The sequence below is a fragment of the Ceratotherium simum genome, chromosome 7 (assembly GCF_057802395.1).
Source record: "Ceratotherium simum simum isolate JZ-2026a chromosome 7, ASM5780239v1, whole genome shotgun sequence".
Classification (NCBI taxonomy): domain Eukaryota; kingdom Metazoa; phylum Chordata; class Mammalia; order Perissodactyla; family Rhinocerotidae; genus Ceratotherium; species Ceratotherium simum.
The window spans coordinates 34632231-34650445 of record NC_141906.1 but is presented as its reverse complement, the minus strand read 5'-3'; the positions used below and the strand labels follow the sequence as shown (position 1 = coordinate 34650445).

At 37.8% G+C, this 18215-nt stretch overlaps 1 protein-coding gene across 4 annotated transcripts in view; it reads left to right on the top strand.

Annotated features, from left to right (window-relative positions):
* NARS2 (asparaginyl-tRNA synthetase 2, mitochondrial) overlaps positions 1-18215 on the top strand; it is a 170473-nt gene that overhangs the window by 15031 nt on the left and 137227 nt on the right. For all 4 annotated transcript variants that reach the window (XM_087433513.1, XM_087433515.1, XM_004434042.2 and 1 more), the window contains one exon: positions 411-491. In XM_087433513.1, coding sequence (XP_087289639.1) covers positions 411-491 — 81 coding nt within the window. The remainder of the gene's footprint in view (positions 1-410; positions 492-18215) is intronic.

Below are 18215 nucleotides of genomic sequence, written 5' to 3'. Positions count from 1 at the left end.
GTGTGTGTGTGTTAATTCACTACCGGTATGTTAGAGAAATGGGAAGAAGAAATAGCACCAGAGAGAGACCCTGAAGACCTAGGTTCCGTCCTGGCTTTGCCACTGGCTAGCTGTGTAACTTTTGGCAATTCATTAAATCTCTCTGGGCCTCAATTTCCTTATCTTCAAAATGAGGAGAGTGGACTAGATAATGTCTAAATCACTTCCTGATTTAAAATTCCTTGTGCTTCTTCTGTGCATAGTAAAACACTCAACTTGATATTTCAGTAGTTTTATTTGGGGGGGGGTTAGGGAGAGATTTGATATGGCATTCTCTTAGTACTATTTTAGTAGCATAATAAAGTGTATATTCTTGGCATTGTTTCATATACAAGTATACTGAAAAAAAGTGGCTTTTCTTTTTCTTCCAGGACAGTGGCTTTGTGCACATTCATACTCCAGTAATCACATCCAATGACTGTGAGGGGGCTGGAGAACTTTTTCAAGTTGAAGTAAGTTGTGCTTCCCATCTTGGGGGATATATTCCCCTCTGATATTTTTCGTTTAAGGCTTTGCGTTAAATTTAATCAGAGTTGTATGGATAAACCATGACCAGAACCTAAAATTTTGTTGATAGTAATCCTTAAAAAACATATATAGAAAATTCTCAAACTTCTCTGATTTCCTGACCTACCAGTTGTATTACTTACATTGTGACTGAAAGGAGTGGATTTTTACTTTCGTACTCCATTTGCTTTTCTTATATAACTGTGAATTGGTGAACTAGAGAAGTTGGAAGAGATTAATAAAGATTCTAAGATATGTTTTCTGCAAATTCAATCCCCAGTTAATATTTTTGGATATGTCATATTTTAAAAGATAAATTAAAATAGAAAAGTGTACATATGAATATTTTCTTTTTCAAAGTCTTTAAAAAATACCTTTGTCATAAGAAGTGATTTATGTTCTCTATACCTCATGAAGGCCCTTATTTTAAGTCTTTGTTCGTTGTTTGAGCTCCTACTGTATGCCAGGCATTGTCAGCCTGCCCTTGTTGCAGGTAATTTAAAAATTACCAGTTTTTCTTACTTGTAGGCAGCTGAAAGCCTTTCATTTACCAATTCGACAGCCTGTTTAAAATCATTGGCCAGTGGTATAATAATGGACAAAGAGAAATGTATGTTGATGACTGGTGCTTTCTGTATTTCTTTCGTTTATTCACTGATTTCTTTATCTCTAAGAAGTCAAGATGCTTACTTATACATTTGGGTGATTCCATCAAATGATAAGACCTGTGTATAACTACTCTCTCTGGTTCAGGACTTTCTGACTCTTGATAATGATGCTTCCCCTTCACATTATTGAACAAAGTATTCACTGGGAAAACTTGTCCTAATATGTTGAAGTCATACTCAAAATAATAATCAAATGCTGTCTTTCTTCTTACGTAGCCTGAAGAAATCTTGATGATAGCCTTCTGCAAAAAGCAGAATGAAACTGCTTTGTTGACGATGAAAATAGGAGTGTTAGCATTTGTATATAAGAGTTAAAAGAAGGCAGTAAATGATAAAATGACAATATACAAGTTGTAAAAAAATTCTCTTCTGGCGTTTATGTTGTTTATTTTCTCTTTGCACTTTAATAGTCTTCTGAATACTGAAGTGAAGAAGAGTTAACCACCTTAAATACATTTCATAGTCCCTTAATCTAAATCACTGAATATTAAAAAGATGACATAAAAAAAATGACAGAGAAGGAAAGTTATAATTTAAAGAAGTTTTTACAAATAAGAGGGGAATTATTAAAGAGTCCCAAATTAAACAAGTAGAAAAAAACCTGTAACGAACTTAAATAATGATAATTTGGAGATAACTGTTTTGCTACCAGGGAAAGCCCATAAGCAAGTCTGGATAGTTATAGTATGTGTATTTTGGCCTCTAAACAAAAATAAGACAAGTTAATGGATAAGTATGAACACAAAGGAAGGGAAAAAAATGTATTTCTGAAGCTAAACAAATGAGAAGCATTCTACAGTCATAGTATTGCAGAGATTTTATATAGTGGAATTAGATTTGCCTATTCAGAGTACCAGAAAGAGATGCATTTGAATTCATTGATCCTAGGCTCCTGCAGTCAGGGACTAGACCGGGTTTCAGGAATTTGTGGCTTTTGTGCTGTGATGTGCCATCTTTGTTACTTTCAAAAGTTCAGTTCCTGAAAAAGTTGTCTTCTGCCCCTGCCAACCCTCTATCCTTTGGAAGCAGTGTTCCTTCTTATTCTCACCTCATATACCTGTGTACTTCCAAGCTTCATTGTGTTAACTTCGTCCTGACTGCTTGTAGAGGCATAGGGGTTTGAATCTTGGCACCCCACTGTTAGGAGGAAGTGGAGTTTCATATTTAAATTCTTGCTTCCCTTAACAGTGCTCTTTTTCGCTCTAACGACAATCAAGTGTCAGTAACTATTTAAAGGTAAGGATGCCTAATACACACTAAGGTTTGAGGGCAGTAGTAAGAGGCCACCTTGAAATGCACAGTAAAATCATTTACTTCTAGTACACTCTTGAGAAGTGAATGCATGTCCCATCATTTTAGCTTTCTTTTTCCTCGTTTCCATTTCCTGCTTCAAGACTTTGGATATCTGTTAAGGTTTGGGGACTTAATACCCATGTAGGAAGTTGCATTCAAGGCATTCGCTTGTTATTCAGCAGACATTTGGTACCATGTGTTCAAGATGCTGTGCTGAATGTTGTGAGGGGTAAAAAGATGTAGTTGAGGTTCTGGCCTGTAAAGGTGGTGAGTTGGCAGGGCTTGATGGAGGAAGGAGCATGCTTTTCATTCACTCTTGACATTACTTACCCTACAGTATTTCTTGATTGTACACTTTTTCCTCTTTGTCTTACAGCCCTACCTGAGTTCCCACGATTATGTTTGGTCTTTATGATTCTGGAATAATTAGTTTGTCTTTGAGAAGAAAAAAGAGATTCAAGGCAAGAATTAGAGATTGTGGCAAAAACTACACATTGATGGGGAATAAGGTGAAACTGCTTTATGTATATATTTGAGGCTACAGTGTTACCAATTATAAGTGCTATGGAATCTAGAGGAAAATTATGTCAGTGAGCATTGACTTGGTCAGAAAAATCTTCAAAGTGAATATGTGACTTGACTGCACCCTAGGGACAGTATTCCAGGTAGCAGAACAGTGTGAGCAGAGTCAAGCAATTGAAATGAGTATGGGGTTTTCAGTGGACTCTGGATGGACAGATTAGAAGGTTCATATTGGTGAATCATAGAAAATAAAGTTGGATAGCTATGGGAATGAGAAAATGGAGCAGCCTTTTTAAAAACAACTTGATTGAGATATACTTTACGTACCATAAATTTCACCCATTTAAAGTATACAGTTCCATGGCTTTTAGCGTATTCACAGTGTTGTGCATCCCCACAATCTAATTTTAGAGCATTTTCATCGCCCCACAATGAGACCCGGCACCCGTTAAGCAGTCCTTTCCCATTCCCACCCCCAACTCTATGTAACCACTAAACTACTCTCTATAGATTTGCTTCTTCTAGAACATTTCATATAAATGGAATCATACTACATAGGGCCTTTTGTGCCTGGCTTCTTTCACTTAGCACAAAGATTTTGAGGTTCATCTATGTTGTAGCATCTATCAGTACTTCATTCCTTTTTCTGTCCAACTAGTATTCTATTGTGTAGATGTATGACATTTTGTTTATCCACTTGGCAGTTGATGGATATTTGGATGGTTTCCACCTTTTGACTATTACGAATAATGCTACTGTGAACATTTGGGAAAACATTTAGATGAGCATATGATTTCATTTCTCTTGGGTGGAATTGCTGGGTCATATGGTAACTCTATGTTTAATATTTTGAGAAACTGCCAAACCATTTTCCAAAGTGGCTGCACCATTTTACATTCCCACTGGCAATGTACAAGGGTTCCAATTTCTCCACATCATTGCCAACACTTATTATTGCCCTTCTTATTTTATTATAGCCATGCCAGAGGGTGTGAAGTAGTATCTCATTGTGGGTTTTCTTTTTTCACTTTGCTTTTGAACATTTACAATTTATATTTAAATGTAAATTCACATTAAAGCTTTTAATTACAATTCTGCTATGCCAGAGTGTGATAGATAAATGGTCACACATTACGAAATTAAATTAGGCTGAGAAAATCTAAGGATAATACTTCATATAGTAGGAGCACTATTCAAGTCTAGAATTTATACATTTAAATACTTTAATTTAAAGTGAAGAATGAACTGAAAGTGTAAGCCTATTAAATGGAGCCCAAGAAGACTTGTGTAATTTTATATCTGAATCTCATACTCTGGGAACTCTCATACTAAGATTCTCATACTGAATCTCATACTGTGTACTGAAGTTTCACATTAGGTTGGTTTGCTTTTTTTTATTATTGTCGTAAAAAATATATATATATATATATAAAATTTACCATTTTTAAGTGTACAATATCATTAATTATATTCACAATGTTGTACAACCATCACCACTATCTATTTCTAAAACTTTTTCATCACCCCAACAGAAACTCACCATTCCCCTTAGTCCCAGCCCTTAGTGACCTGTAATCTTCTTTTTTGTCTGTATGGATTTCCCTATTCTGGATATTTCATATAAATGGAATCATACAGTATGTGGCCTTTTGTGTCTGGCTTCTGTTGGTATATGTATCAGAATTTCATTTCTTTTTATTACTGAGTAATAATTTATTCTGTTGTGTGGATATACCACATTTTGTTTAACCATTCATTCATTGATGGACATTGGGTTGTTTTCAGCTTTAGGTATTGTGCTATGCTGCTATGAACATTCGTGTACAAGTTTTCCTTTGAACACCTGTTTTCAGTTCTTTTGAGTATATACCTAGTAGTAGAATGGCTGGGTGATATGGTTATTCTCTGTTTAACTTACTAAGGAACTGCCAAATTATTTTCCGCCGTATGACATTTCCACCAGCAAGGTTTGAGGGTTCCACTTTCACCACCTCGTCGCCGATGCTCGTCATTTTCAGTTTCTTTGGTTATAGCCATCCTAATGGATATGAAGTGGTATCTCATTGTGGTTTTGATTTGCACTTCCCTAATGACTAAGGATGTTGAGCATCTTTTTGTGCACCTATTGGCCATTTGTATATCTTCTTTGGAGAAATGTCCATTTAAGTCCTTTGCCCATTTTTTTTATTGGCTTATTTGTCTTTTTGTTGTTGAGTTATAGGTGTTCTTTATTTATTCTAGATGCAAGTCTGTCCTTCTCCCTCTCCCACCCCAGCAGTCTGAAGCCTCTGATGTTGCCCCCTTGAGTATGCCCACCCAGAGATGGCATTGATTCTGTCAGGGCTCTCTTTGGCTGTCTCTTTCTCAGATCACACCCAGCTCTTAAACTTCACTAATTGCAGGCTGATTGCTTTAGTGTTTTCAACAATGTTCTGAGGCATAAATTGCTTCACAGACTGATCCAATCAAATTCAGGCTCCTTTAAAGGTATGCTTCCCAAAGTCAGTGTTTGAAATTTATTCTGACCCTAAAAGGTTTCTTCACGGCTGTCTCTTTCCCAGTTTCTCTTCAGCAAACTAGCAGGTCTGTAGTGTAGCCTTTGTCTCTGGTGAATCTGTCAGGCTCCTCCCAATTGCTTTTCGCCACAACCGCCATTTTCAAGAGTACCCTTAGATTTGAACTTCTCCACACTGTGTTGCAAATGAAGTCAGTTCCTTTGGGGAGAAATTTGGAAGTCTGTTTTTTTTTTTTTTTAATTTATTTATTTTATTTCCCCCCAAAGCCCCAGTACATAATTGTATGTCATAGCTGCACATCCTTTTAGTTGCTGCATGTGGGACGCGGCCCCAGCATGACGGGAGAAGCGGTGCGTCAGTGCGCGCCCGGGATCTGAACCCAGGCTGCCAGCAGCGGAGCGCGCGCACTTAACCGCTAAGCCACGGGGCCGGCCCTGGAAGTCTGTTTTATGGCCTGCTTCTACCTCCAGGCAAAATCTCTGAACCGAGGTTCTAGTGCTGGAGGCAGATCCTAACTTCACAGTGACAGCCCAGTTTAGGAGCTGAGTGCTCAACTTAGTGGGTGGCTGCAGCCCCAAATCTCTTCAGTTTGCCTCTCCCAGCATGGAACCCCCACCCCATGAGCTGGGGCTACAGAATCAGGGCCTAGTCTTCTCAATAGTGCCTCGTCCAAGGCAGAGCCTCTGTCCCATGAGCAGGGACTGGGCAAAAGAAGGGAGCCCCCACCTTTCAGCCCCACTTGCCCAGAACTTAACTTCAGTAACAAGTAGCTGTGGGCAAGATGAGAAATGCTGGTGTGCTGCCCCTCCTCCTCAGATAGTCCTCTGGCTGGGAGCTGGGGGTCAGGAGAGCCCTGTCTCCTTGGCTGTATCAGTCTGGAGTGGGGTTTCTGTTACGCTGAGTTGTGATGGGGAAGGGAAGGAGTGGGTTGGCAAACACCACAGACTTTCCCTACCAAGTTTTAGTAGATTTTCTTGAATAGATGTTTCTTCATTTGCTGTATGCCCTTAGGAGCGTTTCCAGAGACTTTAAATGGCTGGAGTGGAGGTGGGGGTTGTTTTTTTGTTTTCTATTCTGTAACTTTCACCAGTTTCCCCAAGGAGTGGGTCTGCAGAACTCCCACACTGTCATGCCAGAAGAGAGGGTTAAAAAAAAAAAAGCTAATCTCTTTTGGACTACTTTTTACCACCACAATCCTCAGTTTCCTCCCTTGTAAAATGTGAATAACACTATAGGCTATAAGGATTAAGTGAAATAACATCCATGAAAATTTAAAATTGCTATTCAAAAATAAGGAAAACTTAATATGCAGGAGCAGGCTGATGGAAGCATCAAAAGTTTCTCTTTTCCAAACTCTTGTGCATTCTAGAAATGGTAGCAAGAAGTTATTGGACCTCAGGAATTTTGGTGCTTGTAAATTTTTATGGCTAAGTTACTTACAGCACACATCACTTGGATTCTGCTTGATGTTTTCACTTTTTAATACTCTTACTTGTTTCTTTTAAACTTTTTAGATGGTATGAGGCTAACCCAGGTCAAACCTCTTCTCAGAACAGCTCTTTCAGCTAACATTAATCTTTTCCTTCTCCCAGCTCCTGTTGTACTTATGTTCAGTTGCTATAGCCTATTTTAACTGTCACTTGTTCTTTAGCGGTTTTTTTACATCCATTTTGTTTCCTCATCTAGATCATAGGCTCCTTACGGGAAAGAACTGTGTCCTCCACGCTACCAGAGCGGAGGAACATTTGGATATTTGTTCATTGGTATTTTCTGTGGGCTCTTTTCGCTTTGCAGAGCTTTCAGCCTTGAGACTAGTCATTTTCTGTTGAGGATGTGTATTTCTATTAAGGAGGTCTAATTTTTTCTGCAAATAAAAAATGCCAAGGACATATCTAAGAAGATAGATAAGAGACTCACTATGTTTGCTCCTGGGCGTGGGGCCTGCTGTTCTATGTTCTTTGAATATTTTATCATATGCATGTATTACTTAAAAAACAAAAAGATAATATATATAAAAAGTACACAATTCAAAAGTTACAAAAGAGCGTAAACTAAAAAGTCAGTTTCCCTTCCACCTCTGACTCCCAGCTACCCAGTTCTCCTTCCCACAGGCAGTCACTGTTAACCTGTTTCTCTCTGGAGAGTTTGTACCAGCTTTTATTTCTGTCAGCAATGCATGTGGATGCCATTTCTTATGAATCAGCTGTCAGAGTGTGTTACCAAATTCTTAACTTTTTTTCCAATTTTAATTTGATATATTACTTTCTCAGTTACCAAAAAAAAAAACTAATTTAAAAAAGAGAAAGAAAGAAAATGCCATACTAGATTAAGAAGCAAATCTGTTTTCAAGGGCACTGAGAGGGACCTGACCTGAGAAGCTGGTGTGCTCCCACCAATATTGGGTTTTTGCTGCCTCACTGTGAAGTGAGGATCCTGTGAATTAACACCATGGTAAAAAAAATTCCTTCAAACTGTGAACTGATACAGCCTGCTGTTGTCTCCTAGTCAGAAGACTGAGCTATTTCTTCCAACCTGTGGTATCCACCAAGTGGAGTACCTTCTTAAAATGATCTAATCCCATCAGCCACACAACTGGACTAAAATTGCACTATTTGATTCATCCTGTAAATATTTGTTAAGTCTCCTTTTTTGTGAAAAGTACCGTGCTAGTACTATTTGACTTACAAAGTTATTTCCGTTTTGCCTCTCAGCAACATGCATTTGCAAGATATTTTTAAACGGGAAAAACAAAATCCTGCAATAATAAATGCCACCAAGATAATGTGAACTTGAAAGCTAGCCATATTAAAAGCAAATTGTAGATATTACAAGGATACATTTTAAGACAAATCATTAAGAATATGAAAATAATACTGTGAAATCTGAATCCAGTTATGCTTGGGTTCATAATTTTAAAATAGTTTTAATTTGATTCAGAGGCCAGCATTTTAACCTGAGGATAGATCAGACCAATAACAACATCTGACATTTGTAAAGCATAAGTCAACTGATATTTGTATAGCACTTTTTTGTATTCTTTCGTATTTTTGTATTTGAGACACTATTTGTATAGTGTCTCATGTTATTTTATAATTTTTTTATCATACTAAACCATTAGACAGGGTTTCTAAAAGGAATAATCCATTTTATTAACTTTTAGTAATCCAAGCAGAAAAAGAAAGAGAAATAGCATTTTTTGAATACCAGGTATATTGCAGGCACCATGTCAAGTTCCTTTATATATATTATATAATCTTTTCAGCAATCCTGTGAAGTAGGAATTAATTTGCCTATAGGAGGGCAGAAACAGTGTGTTTCTTATACATTGTTGTATAACACTTGGCACATTCCCTGGCACATGGTAGGTGCTCCATAAATATTTGTTGAATGAATTATCTTTTGTTTTTGCATGAGGAAACTAGGCTCAGATAGTAAAATTTATCAGAAGGCACACAGTAAAGGGCAGAGTTGTAGTTTCAACAAGATCTCTTTGGCTATAAAGTAAATGCTGTTTGTACACACCACGCTGACTCTTGAAGTATCTTGAAGATACCAAAACTTTAACTAAAGTTTGAGGTTAAAGAAGACTCTTTAGGGCCGGCCCCGTGGCTTAGCGGTTAAGTGCGTGCGCTCTGATGCTGGCAGCCCGGGTTCGGATCCCGGGCACGCACCAACGCACCGCTTCTCCGGCCATGCTGAGGCCGCATCCCACATACAGCAACTGGAAGGATGTGCACCTATGACATACAACTATCTACTGGGGCTTTGGGGGAAAAATAAATAAATCAAAAATTAAAAAAAAAAAAAAGACTCTTTATTAGGTAACAGACAACTGTTAATAGTGAGCTCCACAATAAAGTAAAGCATCCTTGCTGTTTCTTTTGGCCACCCTTCTAAGACAACCTTTTATTTTCTTGGGAAAAAGAGAATAACAACATTTACTGATAGCCTGTTGTTAGCAAGAACTATGAGTAAGACTCTTTTTTGTATAAATAACCCATTAGTAATACTTAACTCATTTTTATTAAATGTTGTATAGATGTCAAGTAATATAAGCTATGTAGACAGTATAAAGATACACCTGTACCCACTACTAAACTTAAGAAATAGTGTTAATACCTCTGATTCCCCCACTTTGTGCCTTGTCCCATTCCACCGCCCTCCCTTTCCCCACTATGCTGATTTTGTGTTTATTGTTCCCATGCTTTTAAAAAAAATAGTTCTACCACATGGATGTACCCCTAGGCAAAATATTGTTTCGTTTTGCATGGTTTTCAGCTTATGCAAATGAAGTCATACTATTCTGTGGTAAGTTTTTTTTGCTCAGTATTATGTTCCAATTAAATCAGAATCTCTGGGAAATAGGACTCAAGAATTAGTATTTTTTAAGGATCTCTGGGTGATTCCAATATGCCTTCAAAGGTATATACAGAATAATGGCAGTGCATATTCTTAGCTTCAGCTTTGCTAGGTAAATCCAAATTTTTATAGGATGGGAAGAATGAATTGAAACTCCCACCAGCAGGGTGTGCTATTCCATATTCTTGCCAACACCTAATATTTTCAGTCCTGAGCTAACATCCGTTGCCATCTTCCTCTTTTTTTATTTTTTTGGCTTGAGGAAGATTAGCCCTGAGCCAACATCTGTGCCAATCTTCCTCTATTTTGTATTTGACATGCCTCTGCAGCATGGCTGACAAGTGTAGTAGGTCCACGCCCAGGATCCGGGATCCGAACCCATGAACCTGGGCCAACGAAGTGGAGCACACGAAACTTCAACCACTCAGCCATGGGGCCAGCCCCCTCTGATAACTATTGATATTGAGAATCTTTTCTGTGGTTATTGGCCACTCATTTCCTCTTGTATAAAATTTTCTATTGTGTTGTCTTTTCATATTGGTGTTTTTATATTCTGGATAACATTAATCCTCTGTTGAGTATATTGTTGCAGATGTTTTCTCCCAATGTGTGGCTTGCCTTTTTCTCTTTATACTATCTTTTGATAAACAGAGTTCTTAATTTTAATGTAGTCAAGTTTCAGTCTTTTCCTTTATGGTTTGTGCTTTTGTATCTTGTTTAAGAAATCCTTCCTGTATTATCTCCTAAAAGTTTCATAGTTTGTGCATTACATGTATGTCTTTAATCTACTTGGAATTGAGTTTTGAATATGATGTAAGAGTCCAATTTTTTTCCTAAGTGAATAACTAATTATTTCAGTACTATTTGTTGAATAGTTCATGTCTCTTCCTACGTTTGCAGTTGTCAGCTCTCTCGTAAATCAGGTTTCCATATGTGTGTGTGCCTATTTCTGTGTGCTCTATTCTATTCCATTGGTTTATCAGAGTATCCCTGTAGCACTCCCTCACTCTCTCAATTGCGGTAGATCTTTGATAAGTGTTAATATGTAGTAAGGCAAATTCTTCCACCTTATTTTAGGAGTTTCTTGACTATTCTTGATCCTTTTCTCTTCCATATAAACTTTTGAATCATCTTGACAAGCTCCAAAAAACCCTATTTGTCTTTAATGGGAATAACATTCATTCTGTAGCTAAATCTGGAAAAACTGGTGTCTTTATGGTATTGTGTTCTTATCCCTCGACATGTATATCACTCCATATATTTAGGAGTTCTTTAATGTTTTTCAATAGAGTTTAATAATTTTCTTTATAAAGATAATGAATACTTTTGTTACATTTATTCCTAGGCACTTTATATTTTTTTGTGGTATTGTAAATGTTCTGTGTATCTTTGGAAAGAGTGTATTTTTCAGTTATTGAGTACAGTGTTCAATATATGTGTATTAGAACAAGATTATTAATTATATGTGCAAATCTGTAGTATGCTTATTGATATTTAGTCTTTATCCACCATTTACTGCTGTGTTAAAAATCCTGTGGTGTATTTTTCAATTTTTTTCTCATAGTTTTTGCTTTGTGTATTTTTCAGACTCTGTTACTGGGTATACACAAATTTGGAATCACTTCTTGGTGAAATCAACCTTTAATTATGTAGTAGCCCTCTTTCTTTCTAGCACTGCTTTTTGCCTTATGGTCTATTTTGTTTGATATTAATTTAACCATACCAAGTTGGTTTTGGTCAATATTTGTCTGGCCTGTTTTTTTTACTGTCATTCATCCTTTTACTGTCAACCTTTATTTGTCTTATCTTTTAAGTGTGTATTTTGGAAACAGCATACAGCTCAAATTTTTTAAAAAATGTTATCACTTAGTCTTTGCTCTTTTTACTGTTTAATTTAGTCCATTAATTTTTATTGTGATTGCTTACGCATTTGAAATTTTTAACCATCTTATTTTGTTCGTGTCCTTTCTTTTTCTTTTTAAAAAAAATCCCTCCCTTTTTTGCTTTCTTTTGAATAAATTAAATTCTTTTGCTCATTTTATTTTTTTTCCCACTACTAGTTTAGAAGAGACTGATGGGGGTAAAGGAAAAGAGAGTTTAAAGCAGTGATTCTCAATCTCAACTGCATGTTGAATTCACCTAGGAACGTTAAAAAATATGAATGCCTGGGCTTTGCCCCCCAAAATTCAGATTAATTGGTGTGGGATGCAGTCTGGCATGGGGAATTTTTAAAGCTTACCAGGTGCTTCTAATATACAGTCAATATTGAAAGCCACTGCCCCTGGAGAAACTCTATTTTAATATATGACATCAAATGTAGATACAGGCTTAAAAAGCTAGGTAATCATGACCAACACCCTTTTCTCCCCATACTCATAGCTGCTTTGCCTCTACCAACTAGGAGAATTCACCAGCTAGGTCAGTTTTTTTCTGTTATATACTAGTATGCACAGATTTGTATTATGTCATATGTCGAGAATTTTTAATTAAAAATTATTTTTTAAATTAAATGAGCTGGTCCTCAAGAAATCTTCCTTTGTTCAGAATATAAAGCTGACACATGAAATTATAGACAGAATAAATATTTAATTGGGTTTTAAAAGGGTAATTATACAGAATAATTTATACAGAATTATTAAATGTCAAATGTGGTTCACATTTTATAAGTGTGCCAGGAGAGTTTTCTGACAAGGAGAAACTAGATGCTAGAGTGATCAGAGATGGCCACAGGGCCAAGTAAGCACTTTGTGACCCTTTTTGATATTTGTGTCTTTGATTTTTGCCCCCAACATTGTCTTTCACACTCTGCTTCCAAAATAACCCAGATTCACCCCGAGTCCCTTTCCAGAAAGCTAAATTGGTTAGGAGTTTCGGGAAGGGAGAGGCCCATGGTGAGAAGCAAGCATTTAGGGTCAATTATTGATGCACATTACTTACTTAATGCAATAATTAATTCTTTTTTCCAATTAATATTCAGAACATAGCAACAGTATGTGCTGGGGATATGATGATGAAAAAGTACATGGAAGTCTTTTTCCTCGAGAAGGTATATCCTTGTAGAAAGGGAGGCACAATAAGTAAAACATAAAATATATAGTGTGTTAGATACCGTGGTAACTGTCTCTAAAGCCAGCTCCCTAATGTGCTCTGCTTCCTAGTACTCATAGCCTTCTGTCGTCCCCTCCTACACTTCATTCGGGCTGTGTAACCAGTAGAGCAAGGTAGAAATGAAGCTTCTTTGGCCAGGTCATAAATCTCACAGTTTCTGCCTTGGTCTTTTGGAATGTGAGCTCTGGGGGACGCCAACGTCTGTGTAAGAAGTCTAACTACCATGAGACCACCATGCTTTGTAGCTAGCCCAGACTAGTCATGTGGGAATGCTGAGTGGTGAGACAAAGATTCCTGACCAGCTGTTTGAGCCATCCCAGCTAAGGCACCAGACATGTGGTAGAAGAAGTCATCTTGGATATCTAGCTCATTTGAGCCTTCAGATGACTTCAGTGCCAGCAGCCATTTGGCTGTAACCACATGAGAGACCCCAAGCAAGAACCACCCAGCTGAACCCAGGCAACCCACAGAATCATGCAAGATAGCAATAGACTGTTGTTTTAAGCCTCCTGGTTTCAGAGTGATATGTTACTCAGCAATAGATAATCAGAACAGATGGGGATTAGTACTGTGGAAAAAAGTAAGGCAGGAAAAAGAGGTTAGGGAGTGCCAGAGAGAGAGAAAGATTCAAGTTTAAATTGGGTAGCCAGAAAAGCCTTACTGAGAAGATATTCAACATGATGGATGTGAGGGAGTGAGGAATGTTGATACCTGGGGGAAGAACATTCCAGTCAGAAGACACAGCAAGTACAAAGGCCCTGTGGCTGGAGCTGCCTGAAGTTTTCAGGAAACAGCCATGAAGGCCACTGTGGATGGAGCGTAGTAAATGAGAGGAAGAATAGTGGGAGTCGAGGTCAGACAGGTATAAGGGGTTGGGAGTAGATGCAGATTATATAGGGCTGTGATGTTCAACTTTATAAGGTAGAGCACTCTTTTTTATAACAAATATGTTGTAATAATCTCTTTTCTCTCCTGAAATGAAATATGGATAATATAAGCTTTTTATGCACTCAATTTAAAAAAGAAAATAATACAGTCTTCCCAACTTAATACAAAGAAGACATAAGATGAAGGTAATGTAATTAGTGTATTTCATTATGTAAATACTGTGGTATGACCAGTCTAGAATACAAGTAACCTTTATATTAGAGTTGCTGACTTGGAAAGCTACAAATTAGGACTTAAACAGGTGTGTTATATTGGTGACTCAATTACCATGAACAGTGTTGCTAATGGTGATGGGCTTCTGTGAAATGGTGAATAATTCTTGATAGAGTTCTACACCAAGCAAAGTGTAACCCTCCCTTAATTTACGTGGAGTGTGTATTCTGGAAAATTCAGAGTATGTTGAAAGAACAAAATTCAGGTAATTCTTAACATGAATGTGGCATGGGATATTTGAAACTCTGGTAGTACCCGCTAAACTCCAGTACCTCTCCTTAATTATTGTGATAATCAGAAACATTCCCACTAAGAACGTCAGATACAGGACTTTGCAGGCCATTGTAAGAACTTTAACTCTGATTGAGACGGGAAGTCATTGGAGAGTTCTGAGCAAAGGAGTAACATAAATCACTTATGTCTTAATGAGATCATTCTGGCTGCTGTATGGAGAATAAATGGTAGGTGGGTAAGTACAGAAGAAGAAAAACCAGTTAAGAGTCTAATGCTGTAATCCAGGTGGGCAGATGATTGTGGTTTAGAACAGAGTTGAAATGGTAGATCCTAAAACGTGGTTGGATTCTGGATATATTTAGAAAGTAGTTATTCATGTCAGTACTAGGACACATTTTTTTGTTTTTATTATCTCTACTCCTGGCCTGTATTTTCCCAGAAATAGTTATGTTGGCTAGTTCACCTCTGCTAGAGACTTTTGAACTTTTAGTATGGAAGGGATTATTTTTTTTTTCTACAAACGATTGTTTCCATTCCACAAAGTGAATTTTCTTTTTTCAATGTGAACTTTCATTTTGCTAGTCCAGACATTAGAGTTCAGTTAAGTACTCATAAATGAAAAGAAAACTTCAGCTTCATAAACGCTAGAAAGCCTTTTGAGCTTACCTCTTTAGGGCCAGTGCCATTTAATTGTTTTGGGGAATGGGTTTTTGTTGGAAATTGGACATTTATTTTATGGACGCCATCCTTTAAGGAAGCATTCCATGGCATTGTTTTCTTTAGGAGACACTTTGATCCCAAAAAATGATATGAATATTTTTTGGATAATTTTTTAACAACATCAAAATGATGAAATTTATATCAATATGCCTTATAATAGCTTATCCTTAAGCACCACAGCCAGAGGTGAAGGATGACCGTGCCCTTCTGTTCCGAGTATCAATAACTTGCTTTGCTTTGTGCAGCAACTGCAAGAAAATATGTTGTCTTAGTAATTGTTGGTTGGATTCAATTTTTATATTGGGAGGAAGTGTGGGAGATAAGGGGCTAGCTTTCATAGAAGGGTATTTGATAAGTATTCTAGATGCTTGGTGCAGTTTTGTTTTATATATATTGAGTGCCTACTGTGTTTAGCGGTAGCCAAGTCCTTTGGGGGGGATAAAAAAAATATGAAGTAATCCCTGCCAAGAAGGAGCTTATATTCCAGTTGAGGAAATGGGTACATACAAAATTGAATAACGTTATAAAGCAGTATATGATTAAGTGGTATAAGATTGATAAAGCATTATTTCTCGGAGGGAGAGGGGCAGGTGCATTCCAGGGAGAAAATATAGGATAAGCACTCAGAGTAAGAATGACTAAGGCAAATGGGGGACCCAAGATCTGTTGGGTGTGAAGAGTATTATCAATATGTTTTTCTGGTTTTGAGTGTTTTTAATGGAGAATAATGGGAAAGAAGCCCAAAAAGGTAAGGTAGGTTAGGACAGAGTAGAGGACACACTGCAGAACTAGTGAGGATTTCTAAGCATGAGAAAGACTTGATGAAAGCAGCAAAAATAGGTCAGAAGAAGGAGAGAGAGGAGAGGAGGAGGTAAGGCCATTGGAATAAAATCTGAATATGAGGTGAGATGTACCAGGTCTTGGTAGCAATGGTGAAAATAGAAAGGAGGGAACAAAAGATTTTAGATATTCAAGATGAAGAAAAGGTTTGGAACCAATGCTTCATGATCAGAAAGGGCTAACAGGAGAATTTTTTTGATGAGCAATATTCCAAATTTGCGTTTACTACTTGAATATTTCCCTCTCACTACCTCCTTCCAGGATTCTCACTTTTTCCTTTATCTCAGTAAGTGGGAGGAAATGTTTATTTAGTTGATACATACAAGTGGTTTAGGGACTTAACTCTGGACAGTAGATTTCCCTTCTCACGGAAGGGGCTAGAAAATGGGATGAGAGGATAGTTAATGGGCTGGGACCATATCATATCCATCTTTATAGCCCCACTCTGACAACTAATAAGCCAAAATTACTATTTTTTGAATGATAGTGAAGAAAGTGTTTGGTACATTTTCCCTGACCCCTTCACCTTTGGGAGCAAATTTGACTTTTGGAAATTTGCGTTGTTTCTCTCCTGAAAGAAACCAATGAGGCAGCGTTGTTTATTCACCTTTTGTTTTGCCCCAGCCTCACCCCTCTGATGTTACAGACCCCAGTCCCCTTTTCTTGGTTCTTTCCTTGTTCTTTCTCTATTTCTCAGACTGCCCAGCAGGAAAGCAGACTGTTTGTAAACAGTCTGAGCTAACAACTTCCTTTCTTGCTGATCAGATGGTTGCCAAAATGAAACCTTTCTCAGGGCTGAGAGTGGGTGTTCTAGTTAGTGGGTGTTCTGGAATGTAAATGGATCCTTATTTTAAGAAAGATTATTTTTATACTGGAAGATCACTGTACACCAAGATACACATATTTGTAGCAGTTGGAAAGTATGGAAACATAAACTGGACTTATTGGAAATTATTAGCTCAGTGAAAGGCCTACTTATATGGCTTATTAAAAATAGGAGAATCTCAAACATAACCAGCAAAGTAGAATGCAGTTTATTCAGTCTGCTTCCCTTGGCTTGAGTTTTTATATATGAGATGCAGTCTGATGGCATGGCACGGCAATTCCTATGGCATACAGCAACCCCCTTTGAGACACAGCTTGACGGGGAACATAAAACTACCAAACCACAAATCTGTGGGGTCTGTATGACAGATTTAGTTCCTGTGTTTTGTTTTATAGGACCAGAATTCCACACTTAGGAGAAACTAATGACTTTTCTTAAAACAGCTTTTTGGGGGCTGGCCCGGTGGCGTAGTGGTTAAGTTCGCACGCTCTGCTTCGGTGGCCCAGAGTTCACAGGTTTGGATCCTGAGTGCGGACCTACGCACTGCTTATCAAGCCATGCTGTGACAGGCGTTCCACATATAAAGTAGAGGAAGATGGGTATGGATGTTAGCCCAGGGATGTTTGATGTTAGTCAGCAAAAAGAGGAGGATTGGGGGGCCAGCCCAGTGGCGCAAGTGGTTAAGTCTGTGTGCTCCTCTGCGGCGGCCCGGGCTTCGCTGGTTCGGATCCCGGGCACACTGACGCACTGCTTGGCAAGCCATGCTGTGGGGGCGTCCCATATAAAGTGGAGGAAGATGGGCACGGATATTAGCCCAGGGCCAGTCTTCCTCAGCAAAAATAGAGAGGGATTGGCAGATGTTAGCACAGGGCTGATCTCCTCACAAAAAAAAAAAAAAATGGAGGATTGGCAACCTCAGAAGTTAGCTCAGGGCTAATCTTCCTCACCAAACAAAAAAGAAAAGTTGTACTAAGGTCTCATCTAACTCAAAGGTTCTTTGATTCTTTATTATCTGTATCACGAAAGGCATAGCCTCTCTATAAACCCTTAACTGGAGTAAAGAAAGAAAATAGGATATTCACTGGTTATGTGGAGCTTACAAATGGTGATTACTGTCCCTTTCTTTCATGTTCTTTAAAGGAAATTGCAGATTAGGGTAAACAGGGCAATGGCATGCTGTTTTGATTTTAGACCTTTTAGGTTTCTGTGTCATGCTTCATCTTGATACATTCTGTTCTTAACTTTTCCTCTCTGGGATTATGAGTAAATAGAATGGGGGAAAATGTGGGGGTGAGGGGACAAAGTAGAAGATGGAAAAAGAGTAAAAGGAGATAAAATAGGATGTGGGTGCTTTGGTAACTATGGAGGTCAAATAAATTTTCCATCGTTGATTATATTGCTTTCCACTATTCAGTTAACTGC